This window comes from Protomyctophum parallelum (assembly GCF_964188405.1).
Source record: "Protomyctophum parallelum genome assembly, chromosome: 19".
Lineage (NCBI taxonomy): Eukaryota > Metazoa > Chordata > Actinopteri > Myctophiformes > Myctophidae > Protomyctophum > Protomyctophum parallelum.
In genome coordinates this window covers 18,513,304-18,532,809 of record NC_139717.1, presented here as the reverse complement: position 1 = coordinate 18,532,809, position 19,506 = coordinate 18,513,304, and the positions used below count along the sequence as shown (strand labels likewise).

The window sequence follows — 19,506 nt, the reverse complement described above, 5'->3', positions numbered from 1 at the left end:
AAAATAGCAGATCTACAAGCTCGTAGCGTGGTAATCTGTGCCGCGCTATGAGCTTGTAGATCTGCTATTTTTCAATAGTTAAAGTATAACAAATTGCTTAAAACACCAAAAGGGGTTCCCGTCCTGAATGGGTTTAAACCTAAACATAGCAGATATACAAGCTCACTGTGTGCCACGCTATATGAGCTTGTAGATCTGCTATTGTTGAAATATCGTGAAGATTTGTGCAATTGAGTCTCTGCAAATATGCAATATTTGAAAGCGAACATTTTCAACTCCTTGCTTGCTTGCTTAAGCCCAACACACACCGTCTGTGAAGCGGGTGCGCAGCGACGCGGCACAGGCGTTGCCGCGGAAAATAGAACAGTGGCGTATCGGAGCGTCAGGCGAGGTGTGAACGCGCGCCAGCGCGCGTCTGACGCCGCCGGTGTGGGATAGGTTCATTGAAAATAACGGAGGCGGCTGTTTTGACGCGCGGCGTTCACAGACGGTGTGTGTTGGGCTTCAGTCTCTGGAACAAAATAGTTTTGAGATGCAGGTCGACAGCCCCGCACTATAGTTTTGGGCGTCCTTGACATGGAAAAAGTCTGAGCACCACTGATATATAGCAACATACACCGTATAGGTTTTCTTTCAGGAAACGGTTAGGATTTAGCAGACATTGGTACAGAATCGGCCTCACATCCGGTCGTAATGGTTTAAACCAGTGGACCATGACCCACTGACCCGACATGTTTGGTTTCCCGACCTCCGGGTTGGAGAGAGATGTCGTATCAGAGAGAATTTAACCAGATTGAACCAATCTGTTTCTCTTTATCCTTCTCTCCATCATTTATATGGCTTTAATGGGCGGTTATACATATACAGTACAAGTACAGTATATGGGCAGCTTATATAGGGGTCAAATGAGAAGTCATTTTTCTTCTTTCTTCCTTCTTCTCTCTTTCACATATGCACGGCACGGCACACACGCACGCACGCACACACACACGGCACGCACGCACGCACACACGGCACGCACGCACGCACACACGGCACGCACGCACCCCTTGGTATCACTTTCTGCTTCTCTTATCATTCCGTCTTTTATGGCCATGTTTTTTGTTGTTTTCCTTAACAGCTTTTTAAAGAACGTATACGGCGGTGTGCCGGAATTATTGCCTCGTCAAGTTGTTCCCTGGCTTTCCTTCTGTAAAGCAGTTTGAAATGGTTTTGAGGTGGCAGGGAGGACACCATGTTCCATGTGGTTCAACGCCGGGCACTCAAAAGGTATAAAATGTCAAGAGAGCGATTGGTCTATACTCTGAAGTTAAAAGAAAGTGCCTCCAGATCAAAAATAATAATATAAGGGAAGTGTTTTGATGGGGTTTTTCTACTGTGGCTTTTTATGCAAAAACACACAGAAGGATGTGAACCTTAAGTGCATTATAGTTTGTGTGTGTGTGTGTGTGTGTGTGTGTGTGTGTGTGTGCGTGCGTGCGTGCGTGCGTGCGTGCGTGCGTGCGTGCGTGCGTGCGTGCATGCTACTGCACTATATTGGCCCAGATTTCCCCCACAAGTATAGCATAATATGAGAAATGGACAGTTTTACCCGAGTAGATCGTTTTAGGGTTACAAGTTACAACTGATGTTTAGAGCCAGGGCTTCCAATTAGGAAAAAAAGATTCAAGCTGTGGTATGAGGTCAGAATTAAGCATTTAGAGCACATGCTTCCCAAAACACTGGGAACACTAGAAATGTTTAATACCTACCAAGTATTACAAGGCTAAGTATCTTTAAATGCAAGTTCTCCAGTAACTTACCTCGAGTATTCATTTGACAGAGTAACTTTCGCTAATAATATTCAAACTTTGACTCAACTACTGAAGTTGATTGAGTACTTTCACTTGCAATACATCTTCTATAGTGTATGATCTATACATCTACAGTGAATGCTGACTGTTACAAACACACGGCTGACTCACTTTACTCTCATCATCTTTAATATGACCAAGTACAGTACAGTACACATCAACACGCATCATCACTGTCACAAAGAAACTACATAATTCAAACCGGAACCATATGACATGCAAACACTATACAATATAGAACATGTTCTCCGTAATAAATGGTAAATGGTGCATTTATATAGTGCTACTATTACATTCACCCATTCACACGCACATTCCACTTCTATTGGACGGTTTGACGTTCTAACTGTGGTTCTCCAGAGTGACACAGATCTTCCCCGGCAACATCTTCAGAGACGGACCATTGGTGACGAATGGAAACAGTCTCTCGGTGAAGGCGTGCGTGAAGGTGTGCAGGTGTGCGCCGGTGTCGGGATCGGAGAAGGACAGCCGTCCTCCGTCCCAGTCCAGCCGGACTCTGATCCTCCGGGGTCTCTGCCTCACCGAGAGAACGGTCTGCACCGTACCGGGCCCCGGCGAGGAGATCGCTCGGTAGTTGTCGCTCAGCCAGTGTCCGCCGCATATGTATCCCTTCCTCTTCTGAGACTCCTCGCACACGCCTATTTCCCAGGCTCTGCTGTCTCCGACCTCGACGTCCCAGCTGTGGGACCCCGAGCTGAAGCCCTCGGAGCCCAGGACGCGGGCCCAGACGTCGAACCTCTCCGGGTTGTGGGGAAGACGCTGCTGCGCACACGACACGCGACTCACGGCGGTCAGATCGTCGGACAGCTTGAGGCGTGGATGGGCAGTGTTGGGGTCCAGGATGACGGGAGTGTAGGAGACGACGTCCTTCATCTTGTCCCAGACGCTGAAGCTCAGGTTGCCCAGGTGTTTGGCCTCGTCTATCAGCGCTCCTCCCGAGAGTGTCGGCGGCGTCGGGTCCCGCCGGGCGAGCCGGACTCCCTCCATGGTGGTCTTGTAGCTCTGCAGGAATGAGACGTGGTCGTCGGCTCTCAGCTGGTCCTCGGCGGCTTGGATGGCATTGAAGAGGCTCACCATGGCTCTGCTCAGAGCCTCGATCCTCTCCTTCACCTCCTGACTCTTCTGAGCCTCTTCCTCCCGCAGAGCGGAGATCCTGGCCTCCTCTTCCTCCCGTAGGAACCGACGGAGATTCTCGAACTGTTCCTTAATCTGCGCCTCTGCGTTCCTGGCCTGAACCGCAATGTGATTTTCCGCTTTGTCGTAATCGTCTTTAACCTCCTCAAAGGCCTTCAGTTTCCCCTCTAAGGGCTTCAGTGATTCCCGGACCTTCTGTTTGTAACGTCCAGACACTTCGTCCACGGGCAAGAACTCGTGTCCGGCGTGTCTCTCCGAATCGAGACACGCGGGACATGCCAGCTGTTGGTCGTCCAGACAGAAGAGCGTGAGCGTCTCGCCGTGTGCGTCGCAGACGGCCGAGGCCATTTTGTCTTCCAGTCACACACCTGATCTGGGATGTCCTCTGAGGCTGTCGTTACACCGGGAGGAATACTAGAAGACAGAACAACAGCAATATCAATAGTAGTAATTATTCTTAATGATATGCCTGTTCTTACCTCAGTAGATATTGTAGCTGTCTGTCTGTCTGTCTGTCTGTCTGTCTGTCTGTCCGTCTGTCCGTCTGCCATGTTTGTTCAAATGATCTGTCCGTCTATTCATTGATACACATTATTGATTGACTCAGATTTGCGTATCAATGGAGCTAAATCAGGACGTAGTATACATGTCACAAGTTACGGAATATTCATCATAAAATATCAAAGAATAGTAGGCTATATCGAAGACACATGAGATCGGGACGTGACCTGACCTGAGTCGTATAGAAAGTCAACGTGTGCAGTTGTCCACTCCAATGCTCGCCAATAATACGGTCCTTTATTCTGGTCGAGGGCTGTAGATGGGCACGGCTGCTCAGAGTGATTAAAACCAATGTGTCTGTGGTGAATTCAACCTATGGTATCCTATACTTCCTTGAAGTTCCCTCGAGTCTAGACTTTAGTTTCAGACAGGAAGCCTCAGTAACCAGGTGCTTCACCCCAACAAATTGTTAATCAAAAGTCAGGCTGCGTTTTTACCAGACCTATATATACGCAGGTATGCGCGCAGGGTTGGAGTCTACAGAAGTAGAAGTTTCTCCACAGACTTTGGTGATCAGGAGCTCCCTCTGGCGTGCTGAGAAAAGGTAATGGAATGATCCAGGGATTATTTGAGTATAAATACTGTGGGACTCTGCAGCTGGATTGCCCCTTTTGGGAATTGGGGTCCCTCCTCTGGCAACCTTATGCAAACGTAGTTCATGACATGATCTAGTCAATGATCGAGACTCATTGTAGTTTAATTCTTGATTAGGTTACTTGTGAATGACTCTTCATATCAGTTCCATTGCCCTTGGTGAACAAGGGGGGTGACTGTGTGTGTGTGTGTGTGTGTGTGTGTGTGTGTGTGTGTGTGTGTGCGTGCGTGCGTGCGTGCGTGCGTGCGTGCGTGCGTGAGAGATTTAGCTTAGTTGACTATTGTCAATGTTGTGAGCTTGTAGATCGGCTATTTTCAAATTGCCAAAATGTATAGTGGTTAATGTATGTTTTCTAATCAGTAACTAGTAACTCAAAATGTCTAATAATTGTAGTGAAGTAAAAGGCTCTGAGTTGTAGTGGAGTAGAAGCTAAAGTACTGAAAATTGGAAATACTCAAGTAAAGTACAAATACCTCAAAATTATACCTAAGTACAGTACTTAAGTAAAAGTACTTGGTTACTTTCCACCACTGCCTATGATCCTAGATTACCACTTCTATTCCTTATGATGAATAGAAGTGAACCCATTCACTGTAGAGCTTCTAAATCATGACAGTTTTCTGGAAAAACCTACAGTAGGCTATGTTTCTATAATGTCAGCGGTTCTCAAACTATTTCATGTCAAGGACCCCAAAGAAAGATTACAGTATATGTAATTGGCCGCCGACCCCCCCATCTGAAAAGATGTTGTTCCTGCAGGGACCCCCCCCCCCCCCCCCCCCCCCTCAGAAGCAAAGATATGAGTTAAAAACATTCGCTCTGAAAGAACATCTATTCAATGATTTGCGCCTCATTTTCACGATTTTTCTAAAACAGCAGATATACAATCTCGTAGCACGGCACTCAGTGACGTGCCATGAGCTTGTAGATCTGCTATTTTCCAATAGCTAAAGTGTAACATAATCCTCTAAAACACCAAAAGAGCTTCCCGTCCTGATAAGGACCTGTTCTCCTTATTTACTGTAAATCGCGTTGCGGGAGTGTCTGCTAAATGCCTATACATTGTAAATTGTAGAAATAAATGGTAGAAATAATTGTACATAACAGGCCTCGCAGTGGCTAAACGCAGTCAGAGATAAATGTGAAAGGGAGTATTTCTTATCCAACCCCCGGATATCACAGATATTACGTCAGCGAGAACCCCTTTTGGTGTTTTAAGCATTAAGTTGTATGCTTTAGCTGTTGAAAAATAGCAGATCTACAAGCTTTTTGGGTCCCTGGAACAACATATTTCCAGATGGAGCTCGGCAGCCAATTTTATATTTTGTAGAATCGGTCTCGGTCGAAATGGGTTAACCAGGGGTCAGCGGGGGTGTGTGTGTGTGTGTGTGTGTGTGTGTGTGTGTGTGTATGGGGGGGGGGGGTGGAACGCCATCCTCTGTCGCCATGGTAACAACAACAAACACAGTCTGGACACACCTCTGCTCTGAGAACAGCTACACTCTAAAATCCAATATTCTTTTCTTTTTTTTTTGTGTTTGAATCCGGGAAAGCACCCATATAGCACAGTGGTTCTCAAAACACCATATAGCACAGTGGTTCTCAAAACACCATATAGCACAGTGGTTCTCAAAACACCATATAGCACAGTGGTTCTCAAAACACCATATAGCACAGTGGTTCTCAAAACACCATATAGCACAGTGGTTCTCAAAACACCATATAGCACAGTGGTTCTCAAAACACCATATAGCACAGTGGTTCTCAAAGCACCATATAGCACAGTGGTTCTCAAAGCACCATATAGCACAGTGGTTCTCAAAGCACCATATAGCACAGTGGTTCTCAAAACACCATATAGCACAGTGGTTCTCAAAGCACCATATAGCACAGTGGTTCTCAAAGCACCATATAGCACAGTGGTTTTCAAAGCACCATATAGCACAGTGGTTCTCAAAACACCATATAGCACAGTGGTTCTCAAAACACCATATAGCACAGTGGTTCTCAAAGCACCATATAGCACAGTGGTTCTCAAAGCACCATATAGCACAGTGGTTCTCAAAGCACCATATAGCACAGTGGTTCTCAAAACACCATATAGCACAGTGGTTCTCAAAGCACCATATAGCACAGTGGTTCTCAAAACACCATATAGCACAGTGGTTCTCAAAACACCATATAGCACAGTGGTTCTCAAAGCACCATATAGCACAGTGGTTCTCAAAACACCATATAGCACAGTGGTTCTCAAAACACCATATAGCACAGTGGTTCTCAAAACACCATATAGCACAGTGGTTCTCAAAGCACCATATAGCACAGTGGTTCTCAAAGTATAGTGTGATTTAGCAGTGGTTTTACTTTAGTAAAAGTAGCAATACCGCAATGTAGAAATACAGTAAAAGTCCGGATTTTGATAAAAGTCTGGATTTATCAAGCTCACAGTAATGTGACGCATCGCGATGCACTGTGAGCTCCTAGGCAGGCTATGGTATGGGTAATGTATAGGCTACCGTATGTTTTTTATGCGGACTGACCTCATGCTTCCTTCTATGCATGAGGAGTCCAAGCTGCTTCTTTTCACCTGACAGGGGGGAGTTTCCCCAGTTGGACGTAGCCGGTGGAAGGAACTATTCCGACCACCCTCAGGCCTTCTTAATGGGTCAAGTATACACTTGACACATGCCCGTCTCCAAGGCTAAGACAGGGTGGGTATAGTCTGAAATTATTACCATTAGTGAGGAGGACCAATTATGTAAGGGATAATATCTGGCTAGGTGGTCATTGTCGGGAGATAATTCACTGACAGGGAGTTTAACCACCGAGGAGAAGCCGAAAGTGGTTACACTCCCTGAAGGTGAATTATATCCCGACAATGACCATCTAGCCAGACATTATCCCACTTATTACATGGCTACCTAACATAAATTAATACATTGACCCAAAACACAACAAAAAACAGTATTCCATAAGTTCGCCTGTTCGCGCTGGCTGCGTCTGGCCAGCTGCAGGGCTGCAGCACTGTCGGAAAACAAGGAAGTGAGTTGAAATTATTTATTGGGAATAGCCCCTTGAGATGAATCGTTTTCAAGGGGATCCAGAGATCACAAAATACAATTTTTTTTGTGAGTTGATCAAATATAATTTTTGGGTCCTGCTACGTCTATTTCTCGCTCAAATGTTTTCAAAAACATTTTTGAGAGCAATGTTTAGCTGTAAATGACATTGTGTGTCACTAGTGTGTGTGTGTGTTTACATGGAAACAGCAGTACATCAAACGGGGCGCAACTTATACAGTGGAGCGGTCATTATGATGAGATAACTCACCGCTGAATTAAGCGATTGACCAATCAGAATCAAGCATTCAACCAAGCCATGTAATAAATGAAGATAACATGGTTGGAAATGGGTGAAGTGGTCCTTTAATTTAAGGGTCCATTTGGTCAATTTGGTCCATTTTTGCACGCGCAGTCACAGAGCTTAAACAAAAACTGTCGTTTCAGACTCTCACACGCTGTTGCACTGTGACTGTACTGTAATATCTCCGGTGATGGATGACGGTCGCAATGAAAAAAACTAAAAACTAAAAAACAGAACATAAACAAAAAGCGTGCAGTTTTGGCATAAACAAGTGAAACAACCCACGCATGGCTGAGTGTTGTAATGTCTGTGTTGACACAGCATCACTGTGGGAGGTCTGGAGAGTGGAGACAGACTATAGCTAATGTCAGATTATGCACTGACAGTATGGCTCTTTAACCCATGCATTGGGTTAAAGAGCACTGTCATACTTTAGCTATTGAAAAATAGCAGATCTACAAGCTCATAGCGCTATGAGCTTGTAGGTCTGCTATTTTTTTTTTTATCGTGAAAATGTGCCTCGAATCTTTGAATATATATATAATTACAGAGTGAACATTTTAACTCAATTCTTTGCTTCTGGGAACAACATATTTTCAGATGGGGGGCGGAGGGCGGAGGCCAATTACATATGGGCTCCTTGACATGAAATATGGAGCACCACTGATACAGAAACATACGTTTTTTCAGAAAACTTAAAGTTTTTCGACGTCAGATCTATGTTAAAAGGCTGTGTGGTATAGCGCCCCCGGTGGTTTATTGTTTGTTTATTTGGGTTAGTTACTACCTTAAGCAGCTACTCTTCCTGGGGTCCACAGTACAATACATTACATAATATGATTTTTTTTTCTTTTTACAAGCTTCAGTATAAGAAAAACCTTTATAAACCTTAAAATACAACCAAATGTTAAATCAATGGACATAGCGGCCGAATTTGGTATTGCAGCTCGAGCCAGTGCTGGTCCGTTGACTATCATTGCGCACGTTTCATACGTGAACGCGTGCAATGATATAGTCAACGGTCAGCGCGTTCACGATTTGGCCCAATCCATCGCAGAATTCACTCGGAAGGAGGAGTGAAATCGCCTCATGCGCTTTTGAGCAACGTAATGCAAGTGGATGGAGGAGAAACCCGGTGCCGTCTATATTAATATATACTCTAACTTGCACGGTAGGAGGCAACCCAGGCATGGCACACTCAGGGCTGGGCACAGAGGGTAACAATGGTATTGTTCATCATTGCATGAATACAAATCCTAATAACTCAACAACCATAAATACAATTTCAGTTTTAGGCGGCGGCCTACAGATACAATATAAAACAAACACTTTAAAACAGTGTGCAGTGTCAGTGTGTGTTAACCATGATCAAAATGCAGATGACATGAGATATGTCTTTAATGTATTTTTTTAAATCTGATTTACTTGTTGCCTCATGTATGAGTTGCGATGCTTCGAAGACTATGCAGCTCTTTCATTGCGTCTATGTATTACTGTGTGTTGTATAACTTTTATTGCATTAGTTGTTGAGACGGGGAAGCTAAAAACGTCAGCCTGCAATAAAGAACAGCCGGGACTCTATATAGATGAAATATTGCATCTGACAACAGGCATGCAGTGTGGTTTATTGTGCTCACCGCGGTGCAGGCGGTGCATCCGGCTTCGTCCGACGTCTATAACTAACTGAGCATCCGGGCAGGGAGGGTGATGTTTTGTGCACGTACGTATACTCCTACGAGCTGGGGGGGGGGGGGGGGGGGGGCGGCACCTAGCTGTCAGCGGGGAGTGTAAAGGCTCATACATACTCCAGTTTTTGGTGATAGGTTATCACCGTTTTAGGTGATAGCTTATCACCTAAAACGGTGATAAGAGTTGAGGCCATCATACTCGCGGTCAGTGTTGGGCAAGTTACTTTGAAAGCGTAGCTTGTAAAGCTACAAGTAGCTCACCATGGCAGTAGCTTGATCAAGCTACATAGCTACCCCTGGAGAGATGTAGCTTGTAAAGCTACAGCTACATGGAAAAAGTAGCTCAAAGTAGCTCAGCTACTTTTAATTTTTCAGCGTTAAATTGAGAATGTACATGCGGGAGACCCCTCCTCCCCTCTGGGAGACCCCTGCTCCCCTCTGGGAGACCCCCCCACCCTGCTCCCCTCTGGGAGACCCCTCCTCCCCCTGCTCCCCTCTGGGAGACCCCCCCACCCTGCTCCCCTCTGGGAGACCCCTCCTCCCCCTGCTCCCCTCTGGGAGACCCCCCCACCCTGCTCCCCTCTGGGAGACCCCTCCTCACCCTACTCCCCTCTGGGAGACCCCCCCACCCTGCTCCCCTCTGGGAGACCCCTCCTCACCCTGCTCCCCTCTGGGAGACCCCCCCCACCCTGCTCCCCTCTGGGAGAACCCTCCTCCCCCTGCTCCCCTCTGGGAGACCCCTCCTCCCCTCTAGGAGACCCCTGCTCCCCCCTGGGAGACCCCTCCCACCCTGTGATACCAGGGCCAATCAGAGGCCAATTAGAGGCAGCTGTCAAGTGCTGATATGCCCTCAAAGCAATCAGAAAAAGGAACAGTCCTTGATTTTTCAAAGGGGGTTCTAGTACAAGAATTAACACAGCAACCAATGGTCAAAATTAATATATTTCTTTCATGTTATTGCCCAAAATTGTAGCTTGTAACTTGAGTAGCTAAGCTACAAAAAATGACCCAAAAGGTAGCTGAGCTACTTGACGAGGTACACAAATATGAATGTAGCTAAAATACCACAAGCTACAGCAAAATGTAGCTCAGCTACGTAGCTCAGCTACATGTAGCTTAATACTCCCCAACACTGCTCGCGGTGATGTCCTTAATAAGGATTGACCCCGCCTCCCTGTGGTTTACCCAACTTCTAGACCAATCAGTGAACGGGGTGCAATAGCTCCAGAGTGAAAAGACGTGTCCGACAGTAAAAACAGAGAGATGGGTCTTGCTGAGATTTTGTGCGTTTTAAAAGCTATGATAAGCCTATAGATAGATGCCAATCATTTATTTCCCGCATTATTTCACCCGCGGTTTGTCCAATATGAATTGATAAACTGTGGCTAACCGCGGCAACCGCGGCTGTCTCTTGAAATATATATTTTATATAAATGTATAGGAAGTGAAAATGGGATTTTTCCTCGCCTCGTCGCCCAACAAAATTGGTCCGTGACCCACGAATGGGTCCCAACCCACTGTTTGGGTTGATATAAACAAAGTAGGAATATTTTGCATGCGTGCCGTGGTGGTTATTTTACAGGCGTGAAAAACTGTTTGAGAACCACTGCTTCAGACAATTCCTTCTGTTTCAACTATTATGACTGCATGGGTCCAATGGAGCGGTCCATACGTCTGTCACGGCACTGCCTGTCACTGAGACTAAAGCAGCCTTAGTTTGTTCTGCATGCGGGTCATTAGTATGTCTGGTGTACCATGTCTGGAAAAGATTGTTTCCGTGGGCAATACATAAGGCGGAAGTCCTGCCCTAAATGTGTCACGATATCTGTCCGTTGAATACCTTTTATTATGTATTGATGTCCTAGTGTTTCCTGTTTTCCCTTGTTACTGTTTCCTGTCTTGTCTCACCTTACTAGTTTTCTCCACCTGTGTCCTGTTAGTCTCCCAGCCAAGCCCTGTGTTGATTGTTAGGTCTGTTCACCTGTGTATTGTTATCCTGTGTCTACTTAAACCCTCCGCTCCTTGTGTTCCCTGCCAGATCTTAGATGTTGTTACAGTCCTTTGTTCTCGTAGTGTTCTTTGTATTCTCCTGCGTTCTCTTGTGTTCCTGTGTTTTGGAGAATAAATAACCTACATTTGACATGCTCTGCTCCTGCTCTGTTTCTGCAATTGGGTCCTACATCTCCTGAGTCGCACCGTGACAATATGTATTATAGGTCAAATTATAGTTCAAAGATTGTTAATTTAGGAAGATATAGTATTAGTCCATCCCCGTTTAGTTGGAGCCACTAAGAGGCAACATGGTACACCCACTCCGGGATGCATACTTAGTTTAGACTAGTCATTGGTTAGACATGGGTTAAGGTTAGGTTTAGGTGTGCAGCCCCGTGGGAGGTTAGGTTTACTTTAGGGTGAGGGTTTGAGATTGTAGTTGTAGGACTAATGACTGGTCTAACCAATGACTAGTCTAAACCAAAAACTGTCTAAACTAAGTACTGCACAACACAAATCCTACAAAATGGCCTCCTCCTGAGTGGGTGCCGGCGCCAGACCGTCCGCAGCGCCGGTGCGTCCATATAGAGCACCGAAGTCTGACGTCACTTTCAGTAGAGGGCGTCAGTCCCCAGGTTCATGTATTTGTTTAGTTGCATTGAAATCCCCATTGAGGCGATTTTAGATCGCCTCATATAACAACTGTGTTTGAAAAATAAACATGTCACCCCGGCCGCTTCACTCATATGGATATGAAGAATCAACTGACTGAGAGAAAACGCTAATGTTACTGCTGCTGAATTAGTTAGATTTTCGCTAGAAGCAGACTGACATATATGAGTGACTGACTGTCGCAAACGATACAGAGACACCTCCCTGACAATAACGCCGAGACAGCTTGTTTATTTTTGGACCACAACGCTTATAGTAGACGATATTAAGATCACCCCATGTTATTCTCCATAGAGAAATTACTTCCGCGAACCAGGGGAATCGTCGGGATGAGCGAGTTACGTCAGGACTTCGGTGCTCTATAGGCCACATAGGCCTTTGCCTATAGAGCGTCGCAGTCCCGCCCCCCTGTCATGACGACGCCAGGCCCAGGAAATGATTCTCCGTTCATTTTCCCCATAGACATTTCAAAAAGTATTTATTTAAAGACGGTTACACCACGGACAAGGCCAACTCGAGTCGTGACAACTCATGACAACAAACACAATATGTTGGACCAAACAAATAATTACAGAGAAGAAAAACAACAACAAAAAGTGTTGTAACCTGCCGTTTTTTTCTTCTTCTAATTATTTGTTTGGTCCAACTCCAAAATATTGTGTTTGTTGTCATGAGTTGTCTCCATTGTGGTGATTTTTATCGCCGATACTGGAGTAATTGTTGCTAATATTCTATTCTATTTTATTCTATTCGTGCAGTACTTAGTTCTGTTAATCCTTTAAAGAAAACATAAGCCATTTCAAATAATGAATTATTGCGTATATTGCTGTTCACAGATATTCACAAATGGTCTTGGTTTTAGCGTAACCTTTCTCATGCAGAGCCGGTGTGATTGTTGGCCCCGGATATGTAGCAGCCCTAATGGCTTTCATATATTAGGCAACAGAATAATCTGATTAAATCCCAGAAAACGGCCAAATTCCTGACCTTCTCTGACCAGAGCCTGTGTTCCACTGCTGTCTCTCTCTCTCTCTCTCTCTCTCTCTCTCTCTCTCTCAGACAGACAGACAGACAGACAGACAGACAGACAGACAGACAGACAGACAGACAGTCTACTGTCTGTCTGAGTACATGGCCATCTGGTCCCATCAAAGCACAGCTGGATGGCAGATACGTGTGCTGTGTCGACAGAGAGAGAGACATTTACATATCGTGAATTTAAAACAATTAATAAATCGAAGAAACGTCAAGACTGAAAAAGCTACAGCCGATCTAGCTCGGACAGCTTGTAGATCTGCTATTTTCACTAGTTAGAGTCCCATGGGGAGACGTCACATTTCATCTAGCTATCTAGCGGCCTGACGTAATGCGCCCACAACGAGACACAGCTGTTGTTTTGGAGAGCGTGGGGTTTCCCTCCGCCCGCTTTGACACATGATGAAAGCGTCTCCCCGTCCAAGTGTTTGTTAATTCACAGTCTTTCTTCCTTATCGCCTCGTGATGTTATTGTTATCATTGCTATATAGTACATCCTTGGGTCTCTTCGCTGTAGGTCTGCAGAGAGAAGAGGAGGACAGTGAGATACTGTATATCTTACCCAGGGTTCATGGGGAGCGGTACGTCGCCGTGTTGTTTGCAGATAATGATACCCCTGGGAAGTTGTGGTCCGATTGTGAATTAATGCAAAGGGTCGATTCACTGACGGGTCAAGGCCCCATTTGACTCGGGGGTAAAAGGAGGGAGAGCGAGTGCATTTCAGTCCGACACCCTAACCCTAACCCTAACCTCACAGGGAAGTCAAGACACGGCACGATTTTTAAACGGCAGCGCATGCCAGGAGCTACGGGTGAGTTTTAACCAGCGATGCGGACACCCTATATACCCCAAACCCTAAAGTGCTTTCCAGAGTCGAATGTAATTGACGCAAGAAGCACTACGCAACGGAGGGTGAGAGAAATGTCTCCCCCTCAAACTCCATATATGGAGCTGACCTGTTCTGACATACCAATATGTTGATCTTTCCCCATCCATCATTCCTCTTCGATGTCTCCCTTTTGACTGATACCTGTCGGCAAAAACTAGAGTTCTCAACAGGCCCGAAAATTAACGCCCGGCATCCTGTTGGCAGTGAAGGGACAGCTCCGGGGTTCAATGGTGGCAGTCAAACACTTGGCGCCCGCACCATTGCCGTAGTTATACGGTGATTGGTCTTTTATATACTGTTTATTATCGATCGAGTCATGATGCTACATACATTAGCAGTCGGCTGCTAGCCCACTTTGTCAACAGCAATGGAGCGCGCCATCTTGAATTCTGCTCGCATCCATTGTATCTTCTTTTCTTTTGATCGCCTTTATCTCCAATTCATCATTTGTCAGCCTTCTGACTGGTCCCTGACTGGCTAACCTTTCTGCTTGTTCCGCCCTGGTTCCGTCCTTGTTTTTTTTTAAGTAAATTTTATTCAAAGAGTTAGATCATGTGCAGTTTTCACAGAAAGAGAATACGACTCTTCGTTTTTTTACATTTTCTCCCACAACTCCTTTCCCAGTCCTCCCCACCCACCCACCATCTTTCCCCACGAGGCCAGACATACAAACAACATACAAACACAGGTATAAAAAAAACAAGAATTTGAGTACAAAGCAATACACACAACATACAGTATATACAGGTATAAAACCAATAGGTAGATAAGATACTAAGACACAAAGAAAGGGATCACATGGTTATGGTTAATAAACAACTTCAATGGGGGGTAAGATTAACAATAATACAAACAGGTAAATACAAATAAAACAAAGTAATATATATATTTATTTTTTATTTATTTATTTTTTGCGGCTTACGCCTTTTTATTGATTTTTTTTTTTAAAGGGACAGATAGTAGGCTGACAGGAAACGGGAGAGAGATGGGGGGATGACATGCGGTAAAGGCCGTGTCGGGTTCGGGAGTCGAACCCGCGGCACACCGCGACTGGATCACCAGTCCGGTGCCCAGACCGTTACGCTACGGCCTGGGCCCAAAGTAATATTAAATAAAAATAATTATATATATATATATATATATATATATATATATATATATATATATAAAATAAATAAAAATAAAATAAATAACTATATATATAAAGAGATAAAGCGCTTAATTGGCTCATTTCTCGACTCTCATGTGTAATGATTTGGTTCCGTCCTTGTTCATGTTGAATTTGCTAAAACATCATTTTTGAAAAACAAACAAAAAAACAAACATGATATGCCCAGTCACCATGCTGCAACCATGATGTTCCATTTTACTGACACCAAGTTTAAAATAAGATTTGAATGCACAGAATATCAATACGAAGCAACTGAAAAACACCTTATTTCAATGGTAGTGGATGGAGAGAGAGGATTAAGGATTTTTGTCCAACCACGAAACGGCAGGCAATGAGTGCGAAGAGGGGCACGACCACGGGCGGGACTGGACAAAGAGTGAATTCCTTGTCCCAGATGGCATTTCTGTTCAAAACAAAGTTTATTCCACGGCCCATAGCCGACGCTGCAATCGTCAGCGTACGGGAGACCGGATATGGATCCGACACCACGGCGCGCCGTGGTTCAGTGTGTGTCTGTGTGAGTCACTGTAAGAGTGAGAGTTCAATGGAAATAAAGGATTTATGTAGCTCACGCTAGACTGTTAATGTTCCATTTCCATATAATTCTAATGGATTCCTTTTCCAGTAGTGGTGGTGAGTATAGCTCCCCTTAGTTTCCTCTGAAGTGAAGCAGCTATATAGGTATGTCCAAGACTCCAAGTATCGGCCCCGTTCGGTGTCCAAAAGAACAAACATATAGCCTACAAAGTTTACAAACCATCCATGCACGCATTTATATGGATCGGTTGGTGACTATATGACGTTGATTAGGCCTCATGATTAGGTTATTCATTGCAGCCAGCTGGGTTTAACGAGCTAGCTCAGTGCAACTGCAACATTACGGAAACCTGACGCTTCAGCTATCGTGTGATAATCCGATAGAACATTTAGCATAGTATGAACTGCAGCTCATTTGGTGCGCCGCAAACCAGAGGCCAGCCAGCGGTACAAACAACCACAACCACCACACCGTTCACTTCTCTCTGCTCGTGCCTGCGTGCAGTCAGTTACGTGCTGCCGAATGCCAGCGCGCTGCACCAAGCCCCCCGCCTCCACTCCTCCGTCTTCCTCCTGTCACAATAAACGTACCGCAGACGAAAAACTGTCTAAGTCCAAATTTCATTCTGACCCCTCCACGAAAAGGCCTCGTTGTCCTTATAGATGGATAAATAGTGTGGACTTATAGACAGTTTTTCGTCTGTGGCATTCAATTAAGTCAGGGGTTTTCAACTGATTGTGAACCAGGGACCACCACCCTGACTTAGAATCAACATGGGGACCACTATTGTGATGGGTGGGGATATGGGCTAAGATTAGTGCTTTTGTAAGTTAACACTTGTTGCTATGCATCCCATGTGTATACATCCCACTGTTTCTCAACTGTTGACTACTGGTAAAATATCCTAATAATAATGACTCAACCAGACAATCCGGTGCACACCCCTTCTTGAGATTTTAACTCCCTTTTTCTGTTGAATTTCTTGAACTCCAACTTGTCAGTAAATGACTACATGGATGGACTCATCATAGGTGACCAGGTCATTCAGTTCACGGTTTCTCAACTAGATTTCTAGTTTTCTAGAAACACGGTTTATTTTCTCAACGGAAAGAACATTTAAAGCAAATCAACAAATCCTACATTACTAAATGCATGGTCAGGGACCACATGCAATACCTCCATATACCTCAATAACATTCTTAGAAAAAAGGAGAAAAAGAGAAAGAAAAAAGAAAAAATCACACCCGTGTGAAGTGAGTGGTGCAACTCTGTGTGGGGGTTCCCGGTGGGGGGGAGTTCCAGACCCACAGGAACGGACCCAGGGCGAGCCGCCCCGCGTCCAAAACTGTAGAGAAATGACAGAGTTACCGTGTGGCGATCCCTCTACTGTACCCTCTACTGTACTGTCACTGTATTGTACTGGCACACCTGAAAGCATCATATATAAAGTTAATACGTGCATGTGTGTTTGTGTGTGCGCTAGGTTGCGCACAGGTGGTGAAAAACAACCATGCTGTTTTCGTGCTCATACCTAGACAGTAGACACCCAGCCAGCCACCCACCCTCACACATAGTTCCGTAAGGGAGTGGTTGCACCACTCACAAATCATGGAAAATCACTGAGCCAGAGGCTCGGCCCGGCCCGACTAATTAGCATAATGTTTGGGCCCGGCCCGAAAACGTCGGGTCGGTACCGGTCGGACCAGATCGGGTTCGGGCAGAGTTTGAGAACTTTACTTGTAACTAAGTAATTTGTAACATCCGGTCGCGGTTTTTGGCTCTCCAAAATAAGGGTAAAACGGGGAGAAATCCTGGCGTGAATTACAGCGGATAATCAATCAATCCTGGCGGCCAAACGCCCTATAATACATTTCGGCCATGTGAAAATACCCGATCTGCATGCTCACAATGCTCACGCAGCTGTGACCTTGTGGATTGGATATGTTTTTTTGTTGTTGTTTTTTTAGCTGGCTCCTGAATCTGGACACTTGGGGTTGAAGTGGATAAATAATTGGAGTTTGTCGTGACTGTTCATTCCTTGGGACGTGGCTGCATAGTATCACCTCATTCCTCAACAGATGGAGACAGACTGACTCCACAGAGAGGACAAACGAGAGCCCGGGTGAGGTCTAGATGTACCATTCCTATACAGACAGCTGACTCCAGAGAGAGGACACATGGAAGCCCCAACTCCCCCAAGGTCTACTGTAGATTTGAAACTATCAGAGCTAGACATTTCTGGAGTCCACGCAAAACATGTGTGCAGACATATACGCAAGCTCGCACACACGCACACGCACACGTGACACACACGCACACTCACACTCACACGCACCACACACACACACACACACACACACACACACACACACACACACACACACACACACACACACACACACACACACACACACACACACACACACACACAAATTTGTCAGTTTTGATTTAGCTTGAAGACAATTCAATTTAGTCTAGTTTTGGTTTACCAGATATCCTACGATTTCAGTCAACTAAATCTACAGTTGATTTAAGTTGGACTAAAATGTCTCTCGCCGAAAATAGCAGATTTGATACGAACTCAAAATGTGTCGCGTTACGTCACATTGTGAGCGTGTGGATCTGCTGCTTTCCGAGCACGTCGCCAGTGCAAAACCAAGCATTCTTTTCTTCAGTTCCACTGGATAATTTTCATGTAGCTTTCATTTAGTCTTTAAACCCATTCTGACCTGAGATCAGTTTCTAAAAATGTCTTCTACATCCCGACGGTTTTCTGAAAAAGCTATGTTTCTATGTCAGTCGTTCTTTGATTTTTCAAAAATAGCATACCTACAAGCTCGTAGCGCGCCACTCGGTGGCGCGCTATGAGCTTGTAGATCTGCTATTTTTAAATAGCTAAAGCACAACGTAATGCTAACACCAAAAGGGGTTCCCGCCCCAAAATGGGCTAATGTCTTTTCTTTAGTTCTACTGGATCACTTTCATGTAGCTTTCATTTAGTCTTTAATTAGTGTCAGCGTAAAAAGGTAGAGTTGACGAATAGTTTTCCTCATGGTTTTAGTCCATGAAATGTTTTACCGTAATCCTGACCTATACGGTCCTATATTGTCCTATACTTGACAGCTATAATATATGTATAAGTGTATACAGAAAAGTGAGGCCGCAAATTGTGATTGGCCGGAGTGAGATGATGTACAGTATGATGATATGATTAGGCCTATAAGAGCGGCCCTCACTTCCCACGGGTGTGCTTTTGCCTTTTTCACATGTACACATGCACGTGTATGCGTGTGTGTGTGTGTGTGTGTGTGTGTGTGTGTGTGTGTGTGTGTGTGTGTGTGTGTGTGTGTGTGTGTGTGTGTGTGTGTGTGTGTGTGTGTGTGTGTGTGTGTGTGTGTGTGTGTGTGTGTGTGTGTGTGTGTGTGTGTGTGTCTCTCTCTCTCTCTCTCTCTCTGAGATCTGTTGTGAATTCACATCAGTTGGTATGGATTGATTTTAATGCCAAACCAGTAAGGTAAGGTAAGGTCATTTTATTTATAGAGCGCCTTTCAAAACAACCGTTACAAGGTGCTGTACAAAGTAAAATAATAAAATGAAACAAGAAAACACAGACAACAGCAAAACAGCAATAACAATAAGAAACAAAGCAATACATGAAAATATATACAGGCAGAACAGTAGACAGCCAAAAGTCCCAACTCACTAAAACAAACATTCCTATAGGAATGTGAAAGAGTGGTGGAATGCAAGGGAATGCACATAAGAACAAGTGGTGGAAGAAATACTTGATAATGGAGTAAAAGTTGCTCTAACACAATATAGAAATATACTCCGTAAACCCATTTTGACCTGAGATCAGATTCTAAAAATGTCTTCTACATCCTGACAGTTTTCTGAAAAAGCTATGTTTCTATGTCAGTCGTTCTTCGATTTATCTAAAATAGCAGACCTATGAGCTTGTAGATCTGCTATTTTTCAATAGCTAAAGCATAAC

At 44.8% G+C, this 19,506-nt stretch overlaps 1 protein-coding gene across 1 annotated transcript in view; it reads right to left on the bottom strand.

The window, feature by feature from the left end:
* Positions 1-2,195: 2,195 nt before the first annotated feature.
* LOC310876807 (zinc-binding protein A33-like) overlaps positions 2,196-19,506 on the bottom strand; it is a gene marked incomplete at both ends in the record, with an annotated part of 168,599 nt that continues 151,288 nt past the window's right edge. Inside the window, one exon of the mRNA XM_083790461.1 lies at positions 2,196-3,032. Coding sequence (XP_083646587.1) covers positions 2,196-3,032 — 837 coding nt within the window. The remainder of the gene's footprint in view (positions 3,033-19,506) is intronic.